Source organism: Numenius arquata, chromosome 6 (assembly GCF_964106895.1).
Source record: "Numenius arquata chromosome 6, bNumArq3.hap1.1, whole genome shotgun sequence".
In the NCBI taxonomy this organism is placed as follows: domain Eukaryota; kingdom Metazoa; phylum Chordata; class Aves; order Charadriiformes; family Scolopacidae; genus Numenius; species Numenius arquata.
This window is the reverse complement of record NC_133581.1, coordinates 54411347-54431804: the sequence shown is the minus strand read 5'-3', so window position 1 is coordinate 54431804 and position 20458 is coordinate 54411347. Positions and strand designations below refer to the sequence as shown.

The 20458-nt window shown below is 37.4% G+C and overlaps 1 protein-coding gene across 5 annotated transcripts in view; it reads right to left on the bottom strand.

Annotated features, from left to right (window-relative positions):
• The window catches only part of NPAS3 (neuronal PAS domain protein 3), a 607981-nt gene extending 587904 nt beyond the window's left edge, over positions 1-20077 (bottom strand). For all 5 annotated transcript variants that reach the window (XM_074149299.1, XM_074149300.1, XM_074149301.1 and 2 more), the window contains exon 1: positions 20028-20077. In XM_074149299.1, the coding sequence (XP_074005400.1) occupies positions 20028-20077 (50 nt within the window). The remainder of the gene's footprint in view (positions 1-20027) is intronic.
• Between the last annotated feature and the right edge of the window lie 381 nt (positions 20078-20458).

Below are 20458 nucleotides of genomic sequence, written 5' to 3'. Positions count from 1 at the left end.
CTGCCACACACCTCTTCCCCACTCACAGTGTCACACCCTCTAAGAGAAGCTTTGTGCTTCCTGGGAAGGGAATTATTTGTCATGGACTTACTAGTACTTTTCTTTGCTGTTGTTAATAGCTGGATCTCTTACACAAGTACTGCCTTTATTTATATATGTATCTTTAGTACATAAAATATATTTATATTTATCCATCTTAACTTATTTAGTCTTAACCAGAAAACCTGAACGTAAAAACACGTATCTGAGTTGCAAGTTTTTTGAGAAATTAAAAACTTTGCACTAAACACAAAACAATTGACAGGATTTGTTTACATACGTTATAGCCATATTTTCCTAAATGTAGAACTTCAATCTGCTTCATAAATTTCAACACTTTTATTTTGTAAAGAGGAAGCCAGTGAACTATTTTTTATAGATTCTCTTTGATCAAGAGTGATAATTTTATCTTTTTATTGTTACTTTTCTAGCTCAGTTATACATAAGTGGTATTACTTTACCGAAAGTTAACTATGTTATTTCAGCACTACATTTTCTTGATTAATTGTTTCGCTATCTTTATGGACAAATAATGATCCACAGTTCAATAAGAACTCAAATAAATAAAATCAATTAACATCTTACATGTGTCAGAAAAGCAGCTGATGACACTATCATAAAAAATCTGATTTAGTGAAATGTATAGTAACAATTACTTTTTTTACTGAAACACACCATAGAAGTAAAAACTCAATTCTAAGCATGCAAAATTCTATGGTTTTAAGGTTGCTGGTCCTATGCAAAAATGAGATTTTTTTCTTGATTAAATACTCAAATTTCATCTCTCAGAATCCATTACATTATACTAACAAAGAGTTTGCTAAAAAAAAAAAAGTTTTTAAGAGCTCTCCAGGGGCAATAAATTTCAAGTTTGACATAATTTCAAACACTGTTAAAAACGTATCTGTCAATATTTGATCTTAAAACAATCTCATTAAGAGAGGTATATCTCAGGTATTATTACAAGGCACACTTTTTAATATCTTATTAGCACTTTATTAAGTGGTTTGTGCAGTGCCATTTTAATGATGAATCTATTGTTTCTTGCAGAAAGTTTCCAGCAGCTTGACAGCTATTAAACAGTTTCAATGTTCTCTAAATCAGTACCAAGATTTTTTAAAACACCTATTCTTTTGTTAAAGAAGGCCTCAGTTTAACGCGCTCTGTGCCATTGCCTGCAGCTACCACCTCAGAGTTTTCAACAGGAAGTGCAAAGATCAACAGCTCCTAGTACATTCAATCATGATGATGATTACTAAATTAAGCCTACTTCCTCTGTCCAATGTTTCCAAGTTTATCAGTGAAAGAAGGATAAAATCTGATCCTACTGAGGTCAACGGGAATACTGCCATTGACTTCACCATCACTAGTATTTGGCTAAGAAAATAAATTAAAAATACCTGTTCAGACGAGATATCTACATAGGTGAAACTGCATTATCATTTTAGGTCACTCTGTTTTGAAATATTATTATAAATGAAATAAAACTAGTACTATATCGCCTGCTGCCCTGCACGTTACCCTTCTGCATAGAAACAGGGAGCTGGGCCTGTTAACCTCCACCTGTAAGAGAGTTCAGGTTTCTCCCCCCCATTTCAAAGTTGTGAAAAGCACAAGTCATAAAACGCATGAAAGCACACCAATTTTCTTTTCTTCTTAAAAGTGTTTATTACAGCTTCTGATTATAGTATATTTTACCTTCCAAAGTGAAAAGTATCTTCTATAAACCACCAACTGCCAGACACCAACGCGCGTTCAAGGCCTGGTCTCCTGTTTGTACTCTGTCCTGCTTCTGCTTCCTAGAGCAACTCCTGGTCAGCCACCCCCACCTTCTTCTGTCCAGCTGCTTTGATGGAGAAACAGGCAGCACTTTACAAATCCTGGTTTCCATTTTTTTTACCAATACTTTTGTAATAAAACACAGTAAGTCTGACCTTGCCTTCTGCCTTTGCCTTCATTAATAAGAGAGCTTAGAGTATCCAGTATTTGGACAGTAATCAAGTTCACCAAATCATTCAACTGACCTACAGCCTTGTCCTTGTCCATTTCTGGGGTTCCTTAAGAACAGGGAGAGCGATAAGTAGACCCCCACACTGATCACTTAATATCCCAGATCTTGTCAGATGAAGAGATAGGCACACAGCCTCTAAGCTTTGACATGAAGCTCATGTGCACTCTCACTGCATGGCCAGACATGCCTTCGTCATGACACATTGGATATGCTTTGCTCACAGGATCAAGAGAAGTGAGAAGTGTTCACACCACATACAGCCCTGAATAATTCCACTCAGAGGCTAAAAAGCTTTCCAGACAAAATGCTACCCCCACTGACTAACACTCCTTTCATCCCTTCTGCAAATCAAAAGACATTCCCTTTCTACACTCAACCCAGCCATCAAGTTACAAGAATAAAATTTCAGTACCTCTGATCTGGTCCTTCTAGAAAAAGCTGTGCAGCTCTGGACAACTCTGTAATACTCCATAATACTTTCACTTAGAAGGTAATTCTTCACCTCAGGTGTTCCATTTGGGAACCTCTGCTCCACAAATGAAGAAGTCCAGCCCCTTAGTAAACACCGTCTCCTCTTCATGAAGATATTTCCTTATTCACCAAGGTCAGCTTGTCCTGAGAATTTCTTTCTTTCTTTTCAGCCCTGTGCCCTCCCACACACAAACACAGTGCTTTGACTGTCAGGACAGAAAAAAGCACCAGACATGCGAACAAGTGTTATAACATATTTTATGCTGAAAAGTGAAATCATATGACCGCAGAGTAAAACACCGCCCAATTACATGAGTAGTGATCTTTCATGTTCTGCAGCCAGTAAAATCCTTTATGGTCCACTTCAAGAACAAAACACTCCCCTTACAAATAATATTGAGACCCTATGCTGCCCATTTGAGCAGTAGGAATTTCTTCAGCAGCATGCTGCTCCCACAGAACAAGGATTTCTTTTCCTGTAATAATACTGTTTCCAGGTCAATAATAGGCATCAACATGAGCTGCAACACTGGTTGAAAAATCAGGCTTTGAAGTGCTGGATGTTCACAGGAGCTCTTTTTTAATGTCTGCAAGCAGTTGTTAAAAATTATTCATCCACTCCACTGTAGTTTGTGCATTTCTATACTGCCAATGTGATGTAAAATATTCCTGGACCATGAAGGGAAATTTTAATGTTTAATCCTATTTTTTCCATTCTTGAAGCATCGCATATCTCTCAGAGACACAACAGACATAGCTAACCCAAATGTCACTAGCTGCAACTTTCACAAGTTTTTAAAAGTTATTTGCAGTTTTCTCAGGTACCCATTTCTTATGGAAGTAAAACTTTTCTTCCTACTGTTAATTGTCCATTTCTAGCATCTCCATTATCAAGATCCAGAGTCGGTGGACCTCTAGGAAATATTCTCACTTACATGAAATCACTTTTTGCCTGCAATATAGAACCAACTTCCTTGGTTTCTTCCAGAATACCTAGGGATATACATGTAGTAACTATAGAAAAAAATCAAGTAGCAGAAGACCTGTTGATGCTCAAGGTACATCTTATAAGCAATTAAAAAAATGCAGGCACTTATCTCAGCCTGAACCACTGATTCTAATGAATGTCTGTAGCATGCTTCCATTTCTGATTAATCCTGTCCACAATGTTAAGAGGAACAAACAGAATTCCACAGTTCCCAAAATAGTTTTGCACCATATTGGATATAAAACAAGACTCCTGGTTAGTAACTTCCTGGTATTTTTTCCTCTAGAAAAGAATTGATGCTCATTACCTATGGACTGTGCTACAGCCATAATCTTAGGATCTACTACAATGCCTAACATTTTAAAAGAAACTGATTCAATCTTTCTGTCCTAGATATTGACTAGGACTGTTTCATCGCAGGTGAATTTCTATCCCTTCAACTCAACATACAATTCCTGAATCACAATATTCAGTATCACATATAACAAACCTGATCATGGCTGAAGGTTGACCGTTCTATGATCTGTTGTGGTATATCCTTTAATCAGGGTTTTTTCAGCCACCCAAAATCACTGCTGTTACTGACCCACCTTTAACATTTTTGTTCAGAAACCATTCAGCACCATTTTCCCTGTCAAGGTCTGAGGAAATCTTGCCATCCAAATTTCAATTTCCTTTGCTGGAACTCTGCAAATCTCTCCTCCTGATTCAAGATCTGCTTATCAGATCTTCATTATACAGTCAGGTATGGATATCAACCTTCTGATGAACATCATTCCACAATTAATTTCTTTTCCCTCTCCTCTTCCTTAAACAAGTCAACACAAGAGGAACTATTTCAAGCTAGAACTTACGAAGTGAAAACTGTACACCTGCTGCTACCACAACAGAACTGAAGCCTTTCTAATAGTGCTGTCTACACTGATATAACAGCAAAATGCAACTTCAAATACTTGAGTATATAATTAATTTAATTTACACCATGATAACCCATCTCTGCTAGTACGCAAACTTACATATTTATGAAAACAGCTATTATGAATCAGTTCTTTCTCCAAAAATGACATAAATACAGGAACTATATGGGGACTGATATTACATACCTTTGACAAAAGTTATCAATATATACTTCAACTATATGACCTTTAAACTAATGTCCATATCACTACTAGTTGTTTTTGTTTACTGTTAGCATGTATAAAATAGATTGCATCCCAGTTTAAAAGTATAATACACATTGACGTTCATATGTGTTCATTGCAATGTTCAAGTCATCACCACAATTAATTTTGTGTCATTGGGGTTTCACCAAGCAAAATAATATCCAAGCATTTAATTTTACTGAATTCAGCCTGTTTAACATGCACTTTTCTTGATGGTAAAAAAAATCAAACTTCAAATATGAGTGTAAAATTAACTACTATCTTACAGAAAACGCTTTCCAACAAATGAAAAATAAACAGCAATTAAAATTATGAACTCCTCAAAGCAGGGAATCTTCTTTTTTTTTTTTTTTTTTACCAAGGTATGACACCTTGACCATGCAGGCCCAATAAGATCTTTCTCAGTCATATCAACATGAGACAAAAATACATTATGAAGCAGTGTAATTAAGCTGTGACACATCTCATATCCATTCATGAAATATGCAGGAAATAATACTAGCCAAAACTACTCAGCTGAGGCCATTTTCTCCAACAGTTTTCTAAGAGAATAACCAAAGAGACTTGCTACAGCTTCCAGAAACATCCTATACAGCAATGTAAAAACAGGAGTGCTGGGCCAGACCATTGTTTCCTGCATCCTGTTTCCACGAATCCCCAAAAAGAGTTGCAAGGAACAACATAAAACAGTGACAGCATATATGATATGTACCCACAGCCTCCAACCATTTTCAGTGCAGGCACCTCCTCAGACACATACATATTTAGTAACATTCAGTGGATTTCTCAGCCACTAATTTGTCCCATCTCCTCTGAAATTCATAAAAACTTTTCACATCCCAACTCACTTAAAAGACATTACTTCCTCTTACAGGCACTCAGTATCCCAGATCAACCAAACACGCAGAAAAGTAAAAATTGGTAATGCATTATTTTTTTTATTGACAAAAATATTCAGATTGGAAGCAGTAACTGTAGTACTAACACATCTAGGTAACCAAGTGACAAAGGACAAAAACCGTGTCCCTAGTCCCCAAAATCTTACAGTGCAAGTATCAGATAAGAGACAGGAAAGTATTTAGAAGCAATCAGGCAACCACAGCCAGCATCACAAGAAGTGGTATCTTGTTACAAATAGCTTGATGGTGTCATGCTTGTGTAGGCATTTCAGGTAAGGAACATCTTGGGAAGAGAGACGAACTCAAACAGTGAGGTTACGAAGAAGTACTAGTCTGAGCATAAGGTATCAATCAAATGTGTGTTTGCAAATACAGTAAATGGACTTATAACTTGAAGGAAAACCTTGACAAAGAGAAACAGTAAGATACAGATGGGTGAATAAGGTTTTGGACTTAGGGCAAGTTCCTAATATTTCATACACCAGAGAAGGAAGGTCAATTGGGATATAAGAAGACATGGTCAGAGTGACAGACTGTCACTCTGAAAATGATCTCTCTAAAAGGACTCTGAACAGATATGGCTGGAGAAAAAATAATCCTCAATGGTAGTGAGGATGAGCATTTAACTGAAGAGTAGGCAGGAAAACACATATGACAGGGATGTTAGGCAGAAAAAGCCTGCAAGACTTAGATGTAGTCTGAATGCAAAGAACTTAAGAACAAAACAACAGTTATATTAGGTCAGTAAACCAAATATAGCACAGAAAGAGTGTTCTTTTCCATGATATCCCCATGTCAGCATCCAGCAGTCAGATGTGTAAAAGCTTCCTGAAGCTGAGTTGCATCATCTTCATCACATTTAATAGCTCATCGGAGACATAATAGAGTAATGCCTGATCCATTTTCATATTTTGACCTCTAAAACACTCTTTGGCAAAGAATTCCACTATTCAATTACATATTATGTTGGGAGAGAGGGAGCACACAAAAAAGCCCCCCAAAACAACAAAACAAAAAAAATCCCACCTTCTGTTAAGTGTTTTAAAACTGTTTCCTGAGAACTACACAGGATGTTTTCTTGTTCTCATAATATTAGAGTTAATGAATAATTGTTCCCTGATTGTCTTCTTGAGGCCTTGCATGATGTAATGGCCAAGTCCTCTGTCATGTCTTTTCCAAGATGAAGTATTTTACTTTATTTAACTTTTCCTCTGACAAAACTCCTTCCATATATCTCATCAGCCTTCATTCCCTTCTCTCAAACTACAGTATCTTTTTGAAATTCTGATAACAGAAGTACACACAGTACATAGACAGCACACACTGTGGATTTATGGATTGGCACGACCATATCAATTTTCATGTTTCCTTTTTGTTTTTCTATTTTTTTCCTACTTATACCAAATACTCTACTTGCTTTTTAATTGCTAAGCTATGAGGGAGAGGTCTGTATCAGTGAGTTTGCCAAATTATGGGCTCGTCTTCACAGGCAATATGGCAGTGTTACCCTGAAAAGTAGACGGAGGGCACGGAAAGAACTCTAGGAGATCTGTTTTGAATAAGGAGTCTAAGCTAGGCAATAAAGGAGGAGATGACAGAGAAGCAGGACTATATTTTCATTGAGATAGAAATACCATAAGCCTATGAATCATCTGCAAAGAGATGATACTTGAATTGTGTTTCTACATAAGATTATGCAAAGATGAAGAGCAGAATGAGGGAAAAAAAGGGGGCGGCTGAGAGACAACACATTTCAGAACTCCCACACAAAGCTGGATAGTGAATGAGAAAGATCCTCCAAAGGATGCACTGAAAAAGTGATCAAAGTATCCAAGGACAGCAGAAAGAGAACATTTTCCAAGACGTCACAGGGCAAAAAGAACAGGGACATGGTCAACTGTTTTCACAGCTGATTGACTGGCTGAGAGGATCAAAGCTTAAAATTTAAAGTGCAATTCACATAATGATTTAGGACTCCGTATCTTGCATGGAAAGACAGCCTCAGAAGCAACCCAATGGGACCACCCCACTTAGTTGCATATGCCTCAGCTCTGCCTTTTATCATGCCCTTGGCACTACTGACCGCCCATCACTGCAACGCACTCTGCATTTGTGCTTGTTTCTGCTTTCATAGCATAGGGCTATAGTACGATGCTAAGAATTTGCTTTACTCGTGATTGCAACGCCCAGGGCTTTTTGTATAGCAACCAGATTTGCCTTATACAGCCTTCTGAGCAGAAGTTAATACTGATTGAGGTAGTATGAATTCCAACTGGATTTGAGTATTACACAGCTTTATGAGACACAGCTCCTGGCTCTACCAGAACTGGGCCACAAGTGGAAGGGTGGACCCACTGTTAAGGATCTGCATCTCCTTTTCCTCACCCATTCCCAGATCAGTTAACCAAATTAGCTGCCTTCTGCTGAGGTTTCTCTCACCATAGAAAGAAATTACTGAAAAAATTAATTAATACAGTTCCCAATCCTGAATTCTCTTCAAAGAATCTGTCCATGAAGTGGGACAGTCTAGATCAAAAGTAGTGTTTAAAAATTATTTTGAATCCTCCCGTTCCTCTCTATTTTGCATTCACATCTCCCATGAAAACTGTTGTGTGGATGTGCTACAGATTGCACAACAGCCAAAATGAGTAAGAAACTCTATAAACTGATTTGGTTTCCAACAATTACACATGCACATACACATACTCACACATGCTTCCATATATCAATTACTTCTGAAAATACAAATGGAAATGACATAGTAATCTTCCAAGCATTCTGCTTTCTTTTTCATTGCACACAGAAAAAAAAAGAAAGGAAAAAAAAACACATTTTAACTAATATGCTTTAGTTACTAAAATTTTCTGTCTCTTAGAAAATAGATAAATTAATTATAATTAGCTTCCACTTGGATAATTTTGTGTATAGCATTCATATCAGTGATCTGTTAAAAAAAAAGAGGCAAAATCAACACATACATTTTCTTAAATAAAGGACTTGCATAAAACAAAGTCAGGCACTCAGTTCCTCTTTCATTCCATATGATACACAGCTGCGTTAATCCCATCAGGAAACAGGCAACAGGAAATTCTTAACATTCTGAAGAGAAATCTAAAGATGTGTCTCATCACCCTTCCTCCTAAAAGTGCTTTTTGATTGTCTAAAAGACTTTTACACCAGTTCTAAAATTATTAATTACTTAGTTTTTAAGCAGCTATAGGCCTCATTAAGTAACTAACAAAAAGTCAAAAAAATATTTTTTCTAAGTTGCCTTCACTTTTTCATTTCCTATGTCCCAAAATATAAATTGATAAGGAAAGCTTGACACCTATGGACAAAATCAAAGCCAAGTACCTTAGCTATTGGAAAATGTTCCTTCATAATGTGCTGCTCCTGTCTTATTTGTGTTTCTAACTATAGCTCTTGCATATATAATTCCATTATACTTTTATAAATCACCGTTTTGAAAAATGCTTTTGAACCATTAATATATTTTCCTGGTTAAAATTCTTTGAGATGTTCTTAACAAGAGTCTTAGATAATGAATTTGGGCAAACTCTGGAACAGTCTTTACAGTATTATCATTCTCATTAATTTTCAGAACTACCCACTGTGTTGAGATGATTGTCATGGGCCTAAGACTTCAATTTGGCTAAATATTTTTGCATATATTTCAACATATAAGTAACTAACAGATGTTTAAAATGTTAAGTTCACTTTCTAGAAATAGTTAAATGTTTACTATAATATCATAATTTGTTTTGCACTGGTATTTATTTTGCTGCTTCTATCTTTAAACATTCCGTTAGAACCGTGGTTGGCTGTAGACAAAATGCTTTAAAATGACTTCACAAGGAAACAAAACATACTCGATTTAGTAAATACAGCTGTGCTTTTAAAGAAATAAAAAAAAAAAACACTTAACGGTACCACAAATGAAAAACAAAGAAAAAAGAAAAGAAAAGAAAAGAAAAGAAAAGAAAAGAAAAGAAAAGAAAAGAAAAGAAAAGAAAAGAAAAGAAAAGAAAAGAAAAGAAAAGAAAAGAAAAGAAAAGAAAAGAAAAGAAAAGAAAAGAAAAGAAAAAAGAAAAGAAAAGACTTAATGATAGAAATGTTACTTTTACCTAAGGTCCAGACTTCATGTAAACCATTTTAAATTGTTTGCATAATAAAAGCTTTTAAATTCATATTTTATATTCACTTTAGAAACCTAATACATTCTGCTGTCTTACATCATTACTATAAGGCTATATTAGATGAAAAAAAAATTACTTTATATACATATATATAAATAATGTAAATATATTTATATATTTATATGTTTATATACTTATATATACACCGCATATACAGTATCTTACTTTGGTCCAGATTATTCTTTTTTCTTTGCCTTTTTTTTTTGTTATCTTTGAAGACTGCTTCTGTTTCCATTGTTTCATCCTTAACCATTCACATATCAGAGCAATAAGTATTTCATTACTGGTTTATCTGTCCAGAGGCTTGAGAAGCAGTAACAATTAACCCTCCCTTCACAGTGATTGATACAGGCTTTGCTTTCAATTTGTTCCACTACACAGATCATGAAATTCTGAATGCGATCATCCTTATTGACCTACACTTTCAAACACACGGCTACAATGAGATGAAAGTAATTATTAAAAGGAACACAGGACTACTCAATGCTGAAACAAAGTCTTGAAAAATCTTTTAGATGACCTTCTCATAAAACTAGCATTATTTGATGTGAAATAAAATGATGGATTTGCTTCACAATCTGGAAATATTAAATTTAAATCTGATCAAGGTATGATAACATTATATCATATAAGCCCAGCTCTAACGTCATATCAGTTCATATCTGACCCAATAACAGTGACTTCAACCAGAGTGATCATAGTAGCATGAGGCCTTATATATTTTAGAAGTTCCTCTGTCACTTTTATTTTATACCAGCTCTGTTTGAAATGTTGTGTTAAAAATGACAAGACTGTAATTACTATTCTACTATAGTCTGTTTCAAAAAGACACAGTGTTTCTTTTTTAAGATCCTGGACTTCTTGAGGCACCTAATGTAAATAAGTACACAGGAAATTCAGACTGCTAAGGAAAAATGAGAAACTCAAGTCAGATTTCCATCATCGGCTGAGATGAACCAAGACCTATATACACCACTGCTGGAGACTTACTGCAGTGGAAAACAAGCATTTTTTCATAAACCCTTGAAAAATAACCCCACCAAAATATTAATTTCTTATAATTGATACATTTTTGAAAAACGCAAAAGGATTGGTAGGCGAACAGGAATGACAGAACTACATAAAATATGGGTTGCAGTCAAAGAAAATCAGGATAGAAAACTGTGCAGAAGGATGTTCTTACAGGCCTGAGGCTCTAATCACAAAACAGAGTGATGGAGATGAACCAATACTGCATGGATTAGCAATGAATTATTTTGAACTATAATCATGTGCCAGCACAAAGGGGAGGTAAAAACTAGCCATTACTCACAAGCTGATCTGCAGATAAGAAGAAAAAAAAGTAAAAAGGGGAAAAAATTTATATGCTAAACTGAGTCAGGAGAATAATGAAAATCTAAAATGTTGTTACACTTCAAGTAACATTCTATTTAATGTCTTTCGTGTACTGTATAATATCGAGTATTTACACAATACATCTGTAAAATGATGGGGCTAAAGCAGGGTTAAATCAGACAACTCTTCTGTAAATTAGTACTGGATAACAATATGTGCTGAAAAATATCCTAATAGAAGAGTTAGCTTTAAAATAACACACATAGGCACTAATTTTTCCCACTGTAAAACTGCATGTGTGTATATATATATATGCACATAGGTAGACATAGGTAGAGATATATGCAAATATGTATATGCACATGCACACTTATGTATACATATGCATATATAATGAAGGATTTAATTTCCATTAGTCCATCTGAAAGCAAAGCACCACCATCTTAAGATTCAATGTTAGTTTTCCCACTCGGGGAAAAAAAAAAAATGTTAGAACTAATTTTGTGAGAAAAGAAAAATCAAAACTGCTATCCACAAAGATTCCTGAGATTCTTATGAACAGACTGTTTAAATGAAGAGCACTTTAATCAGTAGAGGAATCCTCACGTTTCTAATGTCTTGCTGTGCATTCTGCAGGTTATAGTAGCAGCTGGTAGAGGTCATATATCTTTTGTGAGCATCCCAAAAAGGCTCACTGCCAGACTGTTAAATTATGAATAAGCAATGAACAAAAGAATGCAGATACGGTGGTGACAAGATAATCCAAGCAAATTTATCTATGACAAATTTCACAGGATTAACAAATTACATTTACACAGAACAATAAAAATGTGCAAAAAAAGGGATGAGCCTACTTTTCCCTCACAGCATTAGAGGAAAAAAAATCGCCATTCCAATGCACGTATTTACATTTAACTTTATCTAAAGTAAGACATTTATAGCTTGCTGAAGACAATCAACTAGCATTATTTCCTTTCAAACAAATACATATAGTGTGTCTATCTAACATGCAACATATGCCTGCACTTTGCAATATACAAGTAAGTGGAAGATCTTTTAAAGTTTTCCTCACAATTAGTAACAAGCAGAATAAATATAGGAGAATTCTAATTTTGCTTTTCAGGTGGGGTATTCTGCTTTGTCAGTAAAAAGACACTTTTGCCCTTAATCGTTGTGAGTTTTGTTCCTATTTGAACTGAACAAACATTGTAATATATGATAATTGCCACTAGAAAAAAAATGTCATGAATAGGACTTCAATACTTTTTTTGCAGTAGCATCACAAAACCATTAAGAAACAATAATTAAAAAAAAATCATCACTCCAAAAGGATTCCTAAATCCAGAATCTAAATACTGGGTGTTCCTAAAGATGCACATTCAGTATGACAAATAATTTTTTTGGAAGAAGAGGAGATTTGCAGTGTTTGCTACAATCTGCAGTCTTGAGAAGTGATATAAAAACAAAATTTGAAATTTCCCTCAAAAGCACAGAATAACAGTTTCCAAATCACAATTATGTAGAGAAGTATTTTTCTTCCTATTAACAAAAGAATAAAAGGAAAGACGGCACCTCTTAGTTTTGATGTTTGAGTCTGAGTAGAATGACTGATAAAAGGAACAGAATATATGTTTGAAAGATCTGGAATCTGCTGTACCTTTTTTCTATCACCTCCACTTATTTTATTGTTTGTTAACCTGAAACAGTTGTTCAGTAAAAAATAGATCTTGAATAAAAATGGGCCTTTTGAAATCATATATATCATTTATGTATCAAATATATGTTCCTGTTACAGAGCACTGCCTAGAAAGAGGAAACCTCACTGTTAAAGTGAACATCCAATTAATTAAGATACTTTAGTAAACTACTTGGATCCTTCAAACACTGCTACTTGAGTACCATTTATCTAGCTCGTTCAGCCATTGAAAAAAATTACTGTACTTTTGATTTTCCAGAAGAAATGCAAGTTTTATTGTAAAACTGAACAGAAACCCAGAAAGAATGAATAAATAATTTAGCCCAAAGTATTTGTTTCTCTTTTTATGTTCATCTCCTATTTGTTACTTACCAAGAAAAAAAACCAGTTTTTTTACAATGCACTTTTTTTTGAAACCTCCTGTCCATACTGTTAGTAATTTATGCAAAGGTGAAGCAAACATGCCAATCCTACATCTAACTACAGTCAGACAAATAAAATCACCTACTTTTTTTTTTTTTGCAGCTGTGAAGGCTGAAGAATAAGTACCACTGGCAGCTATTTTCTTTTTTAAGACTTTTTTCCTTTTTTAATCCCACTGCCAGCACTGTACAGATTCAGTCACTCAGTTCTTTCTATTGACCTCAACCTTGACCTGTGCAGACTGCCCACTTACATTTTTTTCCCACAAAGTAACAAATTCTGCCTCCCATCATCTCTATGAAAAAAACTGCTTTTCTAACAAATTTGCTGTGTTATACTTTTGCTAAGTGAATTACAGCTTTGGCAGGACAATTCTGAGCCACCTGACTCGTAGAAGCCTGGGCTGTGAGTAAACTGATCGTAAATGTGAATTTGCACATGACTTTCAAACATGATGCGTAGGCAAGAAGGAAAAAGAAATTCTCCCCCCCACCCATCATAATATAGATGTATCAGTTCCGTGCCTAAATTTGAGCAAAACTATAACCCTTTAGGATTTAATCCAAAATGACTGTTCTAAGACTATTCATTACTCAATAAAATTCAGTTTGAAACAATGTAATGTGTAATGAAGCCTGTTTTAAATTCCTGTTGGAGACAAAATTCCCAGGCAAGTATTTTAAAAGGGGCTTATAGGATTTAGGTGCCCATATTTCACTGAAATGCAGTATGTGTTGGATGCCTAAATCCAATAGGCTCTTCAGAAAATCCAAGCCCCAGGGACATTATTGTAGATTACATACATACATATTATTCAGACTATATCCCCTAAGTTCACTATATACATATGTAAACCTAACATGCCTGCAGGTAATGGAACAGTACTTTTCCACTTAAATTATTTAACATAAGTGTTGAACTTCTATTATATATCAAGCTAACAGCTAATTTTAAATTGCAATCAAGCCATTCTCTGAAAGCACTTTATTTCAGTGGAGGTTTTGCCTGTAAAAAAAAATGTAAATCCCTCTAACGAAGGCAGTATAATCTTTGAATACACAGTCAAAATGGGGGCTGGAATTTTATTCCTAGCGCTAACGTTGACATCTTCTGCCACTTCTGCCAGTTCTTAAAAATGTTTTGTGCGCAACTATCTCATCAGTAAAATGTGTAGAGCAGTGTTCACAGACCTTTCGAAGCACACTAAGCTATATAAAGAAACATATCTACAGAAATACTTTGTATTAATATGAAAGTCTTCTTCAGACATTGTATGACATCAGTGAGAAGTTCCCTAGAACAGAAAAATGGCAAGATACGACCAAAGAGTGAAAGTCCAAAATACAATATATAAGGAAGGCTAGGAAAATAGCCTGTAACAAATCTTCAAAACTCTGCTTTCAGTAATCCATCTCAAATTCTTGCTTACATATCACTTGTTCTTTAACATGCCTGACTCTTGCCTGCATGCAGAGTGCCGGGTAAGGGCTGGCATAACTCTCAGTATCTAGCTGCAGCAGGCTGAGATCAGAATCTCCTTAAGGACCACTCCATTTTTACTTGAGAATCTCAAGATTTTCACATTTTTTAATAATACACAGATGCAAAGTTCACTCATCCTCCCACTAAGTATGTTAAAGTTTGTCTTTGCGATCTTACTGAGAATAAATTCACATCTATCAATTTATATGGTAAAAATACTTTTCTCCTTGCTTGTGATTCTCTGTAGTATACTGTAATTATATGCATAATTTCATTTGGGACTTTTTTAAAGATTAACCTACAACTTTAACTCAATATTCTCCCAAAGACAGGGTCCAGTTCTGCTAAGTTACAGAGACAAATACTATCCTACCCTTACCGTACCTCCTTTGCCCTGTGTAATATACTATAGCATACAAAATTAACGAATATTTTTACTACTCAAAGTCCTGTTCAAATCAATGTCACAACGGTCCTATTCACTTGACTAGGACTTTGTGTATTGCAAAACTACTGCTCGAGCTAGTCACAGAACAATGCTCTAGTCATATAAGACATGGCAGCAACCATTATATTCTTACTATGGCACATCTTCTTATGCAGCAAAATGCAATATTATTACAAATTATCCTTATTATGCAAAGTCCTATTAAACAAAAAGTCACGCACCTCATTCGTACTAATGGGACTTTTGTATGTTAAAGATAACATGCAGTAGCCTTATAAATATTACATAGAAAGAAATTGCCTCTTCTGAAAAAATGCAATTATTATGAAATGAATTTTCAAAACATTTCCTCTCATGGCCATAAATCTTTGCCAGCTTCTTTTTTTTTAACAAAAACAAAAAAAAAAAAACCAACCAAACAAAAAACAACCAACCAAGCATTAAGCATAAACAAACAAACCAACGAAAGAAACAAGTGACTGGAGTGCAAATGCAGAGTCTTGCCTATGTACCTTAAACATATCTTCTGTTTAAAATATAAAAACAAATTTCCAGTCTGACATCCTGCAGAAGTTCGCTTGATTCATTTTGAAACAACATGACTAATGCTGAAATCTCATCTCACACGATGTGCTCTACACCTGCAAGAGCTACTAGTGACAATAATATAAAATGAATCTGATGGACTGCCTGAACGTAAGGTTTCAGGAGATTTCAGGAAACGGTCTCATAACTTTAAATTCTAAAAAAAACCCCAATTACTTAATTGATATCAAATGAAATTCTCCCACATTTGTAAAATGGCATCATCTAACTGACCTCGATAGGAGCAGAATTATTTCCTAAATGTTAATAAAATGGTAACAGTTAGTTTTCACGGTCAGTATTGGTTACTCAAAACTCTTATCTTAGAATACGTTTTCCAATAAAAAGGGTATTATTATAAAGTTCACTTTATGAAACAAACACTTATTTAAATGTACTTTTTAGGATAGACGCTGATGAAACTAATGCCTAGAATGTGAATTTTCAACAACTGTTTTACATCACTCTCGCAGTAAAATTCCCATCTGGGCTGGCAACTTGTGTGCCAAGTTTCAAACAAATGTGATTTGAAACTGCCAGTATATTAGACTCCGAAATTCAAGTGAGACACTAATAAAAGGAGACGGATGTTGACAACATATTCTGATATTCTCTTAAAAACACCTATGGTTCTGGGTACTGTATTAATCTGTTAACAAAACACTCTAATTATTTATAACTTATTAATAATATAGTGTTAGAATATAAAGCTGTTAAATTGGTACAAAACAAGCTAACTGGATATAACTTGTAAGAAAAAAACAGTTGTGTTGTAAAGAATGTAGAAATAGTGCTGCAGACAAAACCTTGTTATTCAGAATTCCATTAGTTACTGAAAATATGTAATATAACTTTTGTTGATCAATACTCTCATGTAAGCTCTAAATAATGTATGATTCCAGTGGAGAAAAATGCAGCAAATCAAATATGGAGGGAGAATGTTTCAAATTATGAAGAGTAGTATGACTGCTAATCCATAAATCAGAAATCGGAAAGATTGTTGTAATGTGGGAGGGCTCTATTTAATAAAGGTCATTATAACTCCTGGCTCTAGAGCTATAAGATCTAATATCCTCTCTGGTAGCTCTATGATATGCCCATGCATTACTGTTCTTGTTGACAGTCTGTTGCCTTGGAAATATTTCATTATTTCAGTTTTTCCATTTGTAGACCCTTGGCCTTGTGATATGAAGGCCACCCTATTTCATATTTTCGATTATCATTTAAGCAATCTTCTGGAGCTATTTATATAAAAGCAAGTGTTAGACAATGCATATCATCATTTATCACTGCTATGTTAAAGCTCACGCTCTAGAAAGAAATGCCAAAATAAAAGGTTTTTTTCTCTTTCACTTTAAACCAATAGCACTCTGATACTACGATATGCTTTACAAAGCAATGCTGGCATATCATATGCATGACACTTCTGTCTATTTAATTTTCTTGGTTATATATCCACGCAATTGAAAAACCCCAAACTGCTAGTGTAACTGTAAAATTTGCTAACACTCATAGTTTAAAAGAAAATCAAACAAATGTGTGTAACTTTTCAAACATTCTTTAAAAAACCTAAACAGGTCAAAAAAGTTTCAAAACAATTCAAGTAGCTTGCTTGCATCAGAGGCTACTACTTTCTACATTTGTTTTGTAATCACTAGCCTCTTGCTTGAAAAAATCTAACACGATCTACCTAAATATTATGGGCATGAAGACTAAACAAAGAATGTACACAAAGTTCACTTACAGGATTCGTAATCTGGAGAACCAGTTTACTGAAGTAGTAACTAAGAAGAGACTGCAAAGCCCCTTAAGTAACTGATATGCGCCTGTATTTCAAATAGCTTGGCGCACACAGCTGAAAAGATGTGTACAAAGACAGCTTAAATAAATAGTTACATGCAAGACTTCAGGAGCACATTACGTAACTTTTAATAAAAAGTACATGAGTGCCTGTTTATTGAAGCATTGATCGATCTTCTCCAAAACTTTTTTTTAAAGGATAAACAGATTGCCATTATTTCTGCTACCAAAAAAAAAAAAAAGTCATCAACTTCTATATGTAATATCTATACCTAAACCGTTCAGAGCATTGCAAAGAGTGATAACAAAGTGAACCCTAAGGGCAAAAACAACTGCTTGGACACTAGGCCAAGTTTGTGGCTATTAGCGTTCTAGGAATTTAGACTACTTTTTTCCCCTGAAATGATTACTCCTCCCACTCCCTACAGGGAAAAACTACTCCGATCCAACCTTTAAAATGACAGCATCAGAGCTGAACAAGAAGATGCTATTAAAGGGCATTAAATTAAATACAGTATATCCTCCTACAACTTCAATCAGAATTTCAGACCAAGTGTTATTTAGTTCAGCTCTCAAGTGGAGCAGAATAACAAATCGCGCACTTTGATTTACCTTCTCCGAATGCCAAATGGAGACAGGTGATAAAGAAAGCACTCATGCACAGGCTATGAAGTTTCCCCTAGAAATTAATTCTATCTTCAAGATTCCTATCTCAGAGAAATTCCCAAAATGGCACACAAATATGCTTCTGGTGGAGAGATTACTGAAGCTATCCTGGCAAATACATTTAGCACTAATATAGTATGAGAAAGAAGACAGCAGAATTGTGTGTTGGGGGGGACAGGACTTATTGATACAAATTGTTTTTCCAACAAAGAACTCTGCAGGAGAAAAGACTGCTGCTATAAGTGTTATTAACGCAGCAGAAACGCCTTTGCAGCCACTGAAATGGAGATTTTAAAAAAAATATTTATAGTTGAAGATGAAAATCTGTAAGTTAAGTCACTGACTTCTGAGGATGCACTGTTTTCCCATTACACATATCTCCAAATTCTGCTACATATCAATATAGCCTTGTCAAAGTGCAACAGTTAATACTAATACATCTAACACAGCCGCACTAACACTTCAGTGGTGAATACGAAATATAGGGTTTTCTGATATCGGGCAGTCTGCTTCCTTAGGAAAAAATGGCATGGCTATTCAGATAAAATCTGTGGGGTTTGGAAGTCGTACTAGAAATGCTGATCACACTAAAAAATACAAGTTTGAAATTAAGATTAAAATGAGCCTGATTGCCTAGACTTTATTTTTGTTTAAATATTTTTCAGACTTACTTGTGCCGTGAAATATAAAGCGAGTAACACATGATCCAGCTACTTTTAAAAGCTGTCTAAATGTTAATTTCCATTTTTACAACTAACCAGGAACCTTCCTCACCCCTTACCCTCAAGCTCACTTGTAACGCTGAAAGCGGGGGGGGGAGGGAGGAGGAGGGAAAAAGCCCACCCCAAACCCTCTGGCTGCTCCCTCCTTCTAGACATACATCTCATCGCAGTGTAGCAACGGAGCTTTGAATACTTTTGTAAGAATCACAAAGTAACATCACATGAACTTGTACTCTTGTTTCCTACCAGTCACTTCTAGAAAGATTCACTTTACTAGAACAAATCCGCTACGGGCAATTCGTCTCACCGGCAGAGCAGATTAATAGCAAGCACTCTCCCCCCAACAAAAGTGTGCGGGGCAGGCGGCGAGCCGGGGACCAAACGGGGGGTAGCGCGACCCCCGTCTCCCACCCCCCTCCCCAGAGGCCCCCGCCTCCCTCCCTCCCTCCCCGCGCCCCGCCGCACCGCCCGGCACCGGCTCCGCTCTGCCCACCCCGGGGGGCGCCGGCACCCGCGGCCCGCCCGGCGGGGCGGGGGGCCGGGCCGGGTCGGGCCGGGCCGGGCAGCCCCGCGGGGGCAGCTGGCGGCGCGGCCCCCCCGCTCCGGCCTAGACGCACTTGAACCGCACCGGCGGGGCCGGCCCCTCCGCCCGGCAAACAGGGCCTGGCGCGGCGCCCCGCCGCCCCCGGGGCTGCCGAGCGGCGGGGGCCGCCCGAGGGGGGGGGTCGGGGGGGGGGGGGGGCTCCCGTCTCAGCGCACAGACACACACACACACACACGCCCGCTCGCCAACGCGCCCCGCCAAGCACCGGCTCCGGGAAGCCGCGGCGGTGCGGCTGCCGGAGCGGGGCTGCTGCTGCGCGGCTCGCCCTCCGTGTGTGTGTGTGTGTGTGTGTGTGGTGTGTGCGTGTGTGTGTGTGCGTGCGGCTGGCGGTACGCACTCGGAGGAACTCCCGGTGCCCGGCTGTGCGAGCAGCGGGTGCCGGCGGCAGGTCCCCCCACCCCGCCATGGCAGCCAGCCCCGGCCCCCGGCGGCGGCGGCGGCCCGGCCCGGCGCTGCTGCGGCTGCTGCTGCTGCAGGTTCAATAAAGAGAAAGTGTTACCGTTCTCGCCTGGAAGGATCCTGCTGAAAGCTTGGCTTGGTGGGCGCCATCTTCCTGGGATTTTTTTTTTTTTTTTTTTTCTCTCCTCTCTCCCTTACTTTTCCCCCTGCTGATGTTGGTGTGTGTTGTGTGTCTAGCAGCAGCAGCGGCGGCAGCAATGGCCCTGCTTAGCCAGGCAGGCTAAGGAAAAGTACTGAGGCCAAAGCATCGCGGGCTCCCACTCCTCCGCGCAGTCCTGGTGCAGGTTGCTTGCTCGCTTGCTTGCTAGCGCTGCTGCTGCCGCTGCCGCCGTCCATAAGCCGAGGAGCGGAGGGAGCCGGGGCCCCGCCGGCCCCAGAGACATGCCCAGCGCAGGCAGCGGCGGCGGCCGGCGGCGGCGGCGGCGGGGAGAGCGAGCCGCGGCGCAGCCCCGGCGGGCAGCCCGGCCGCTG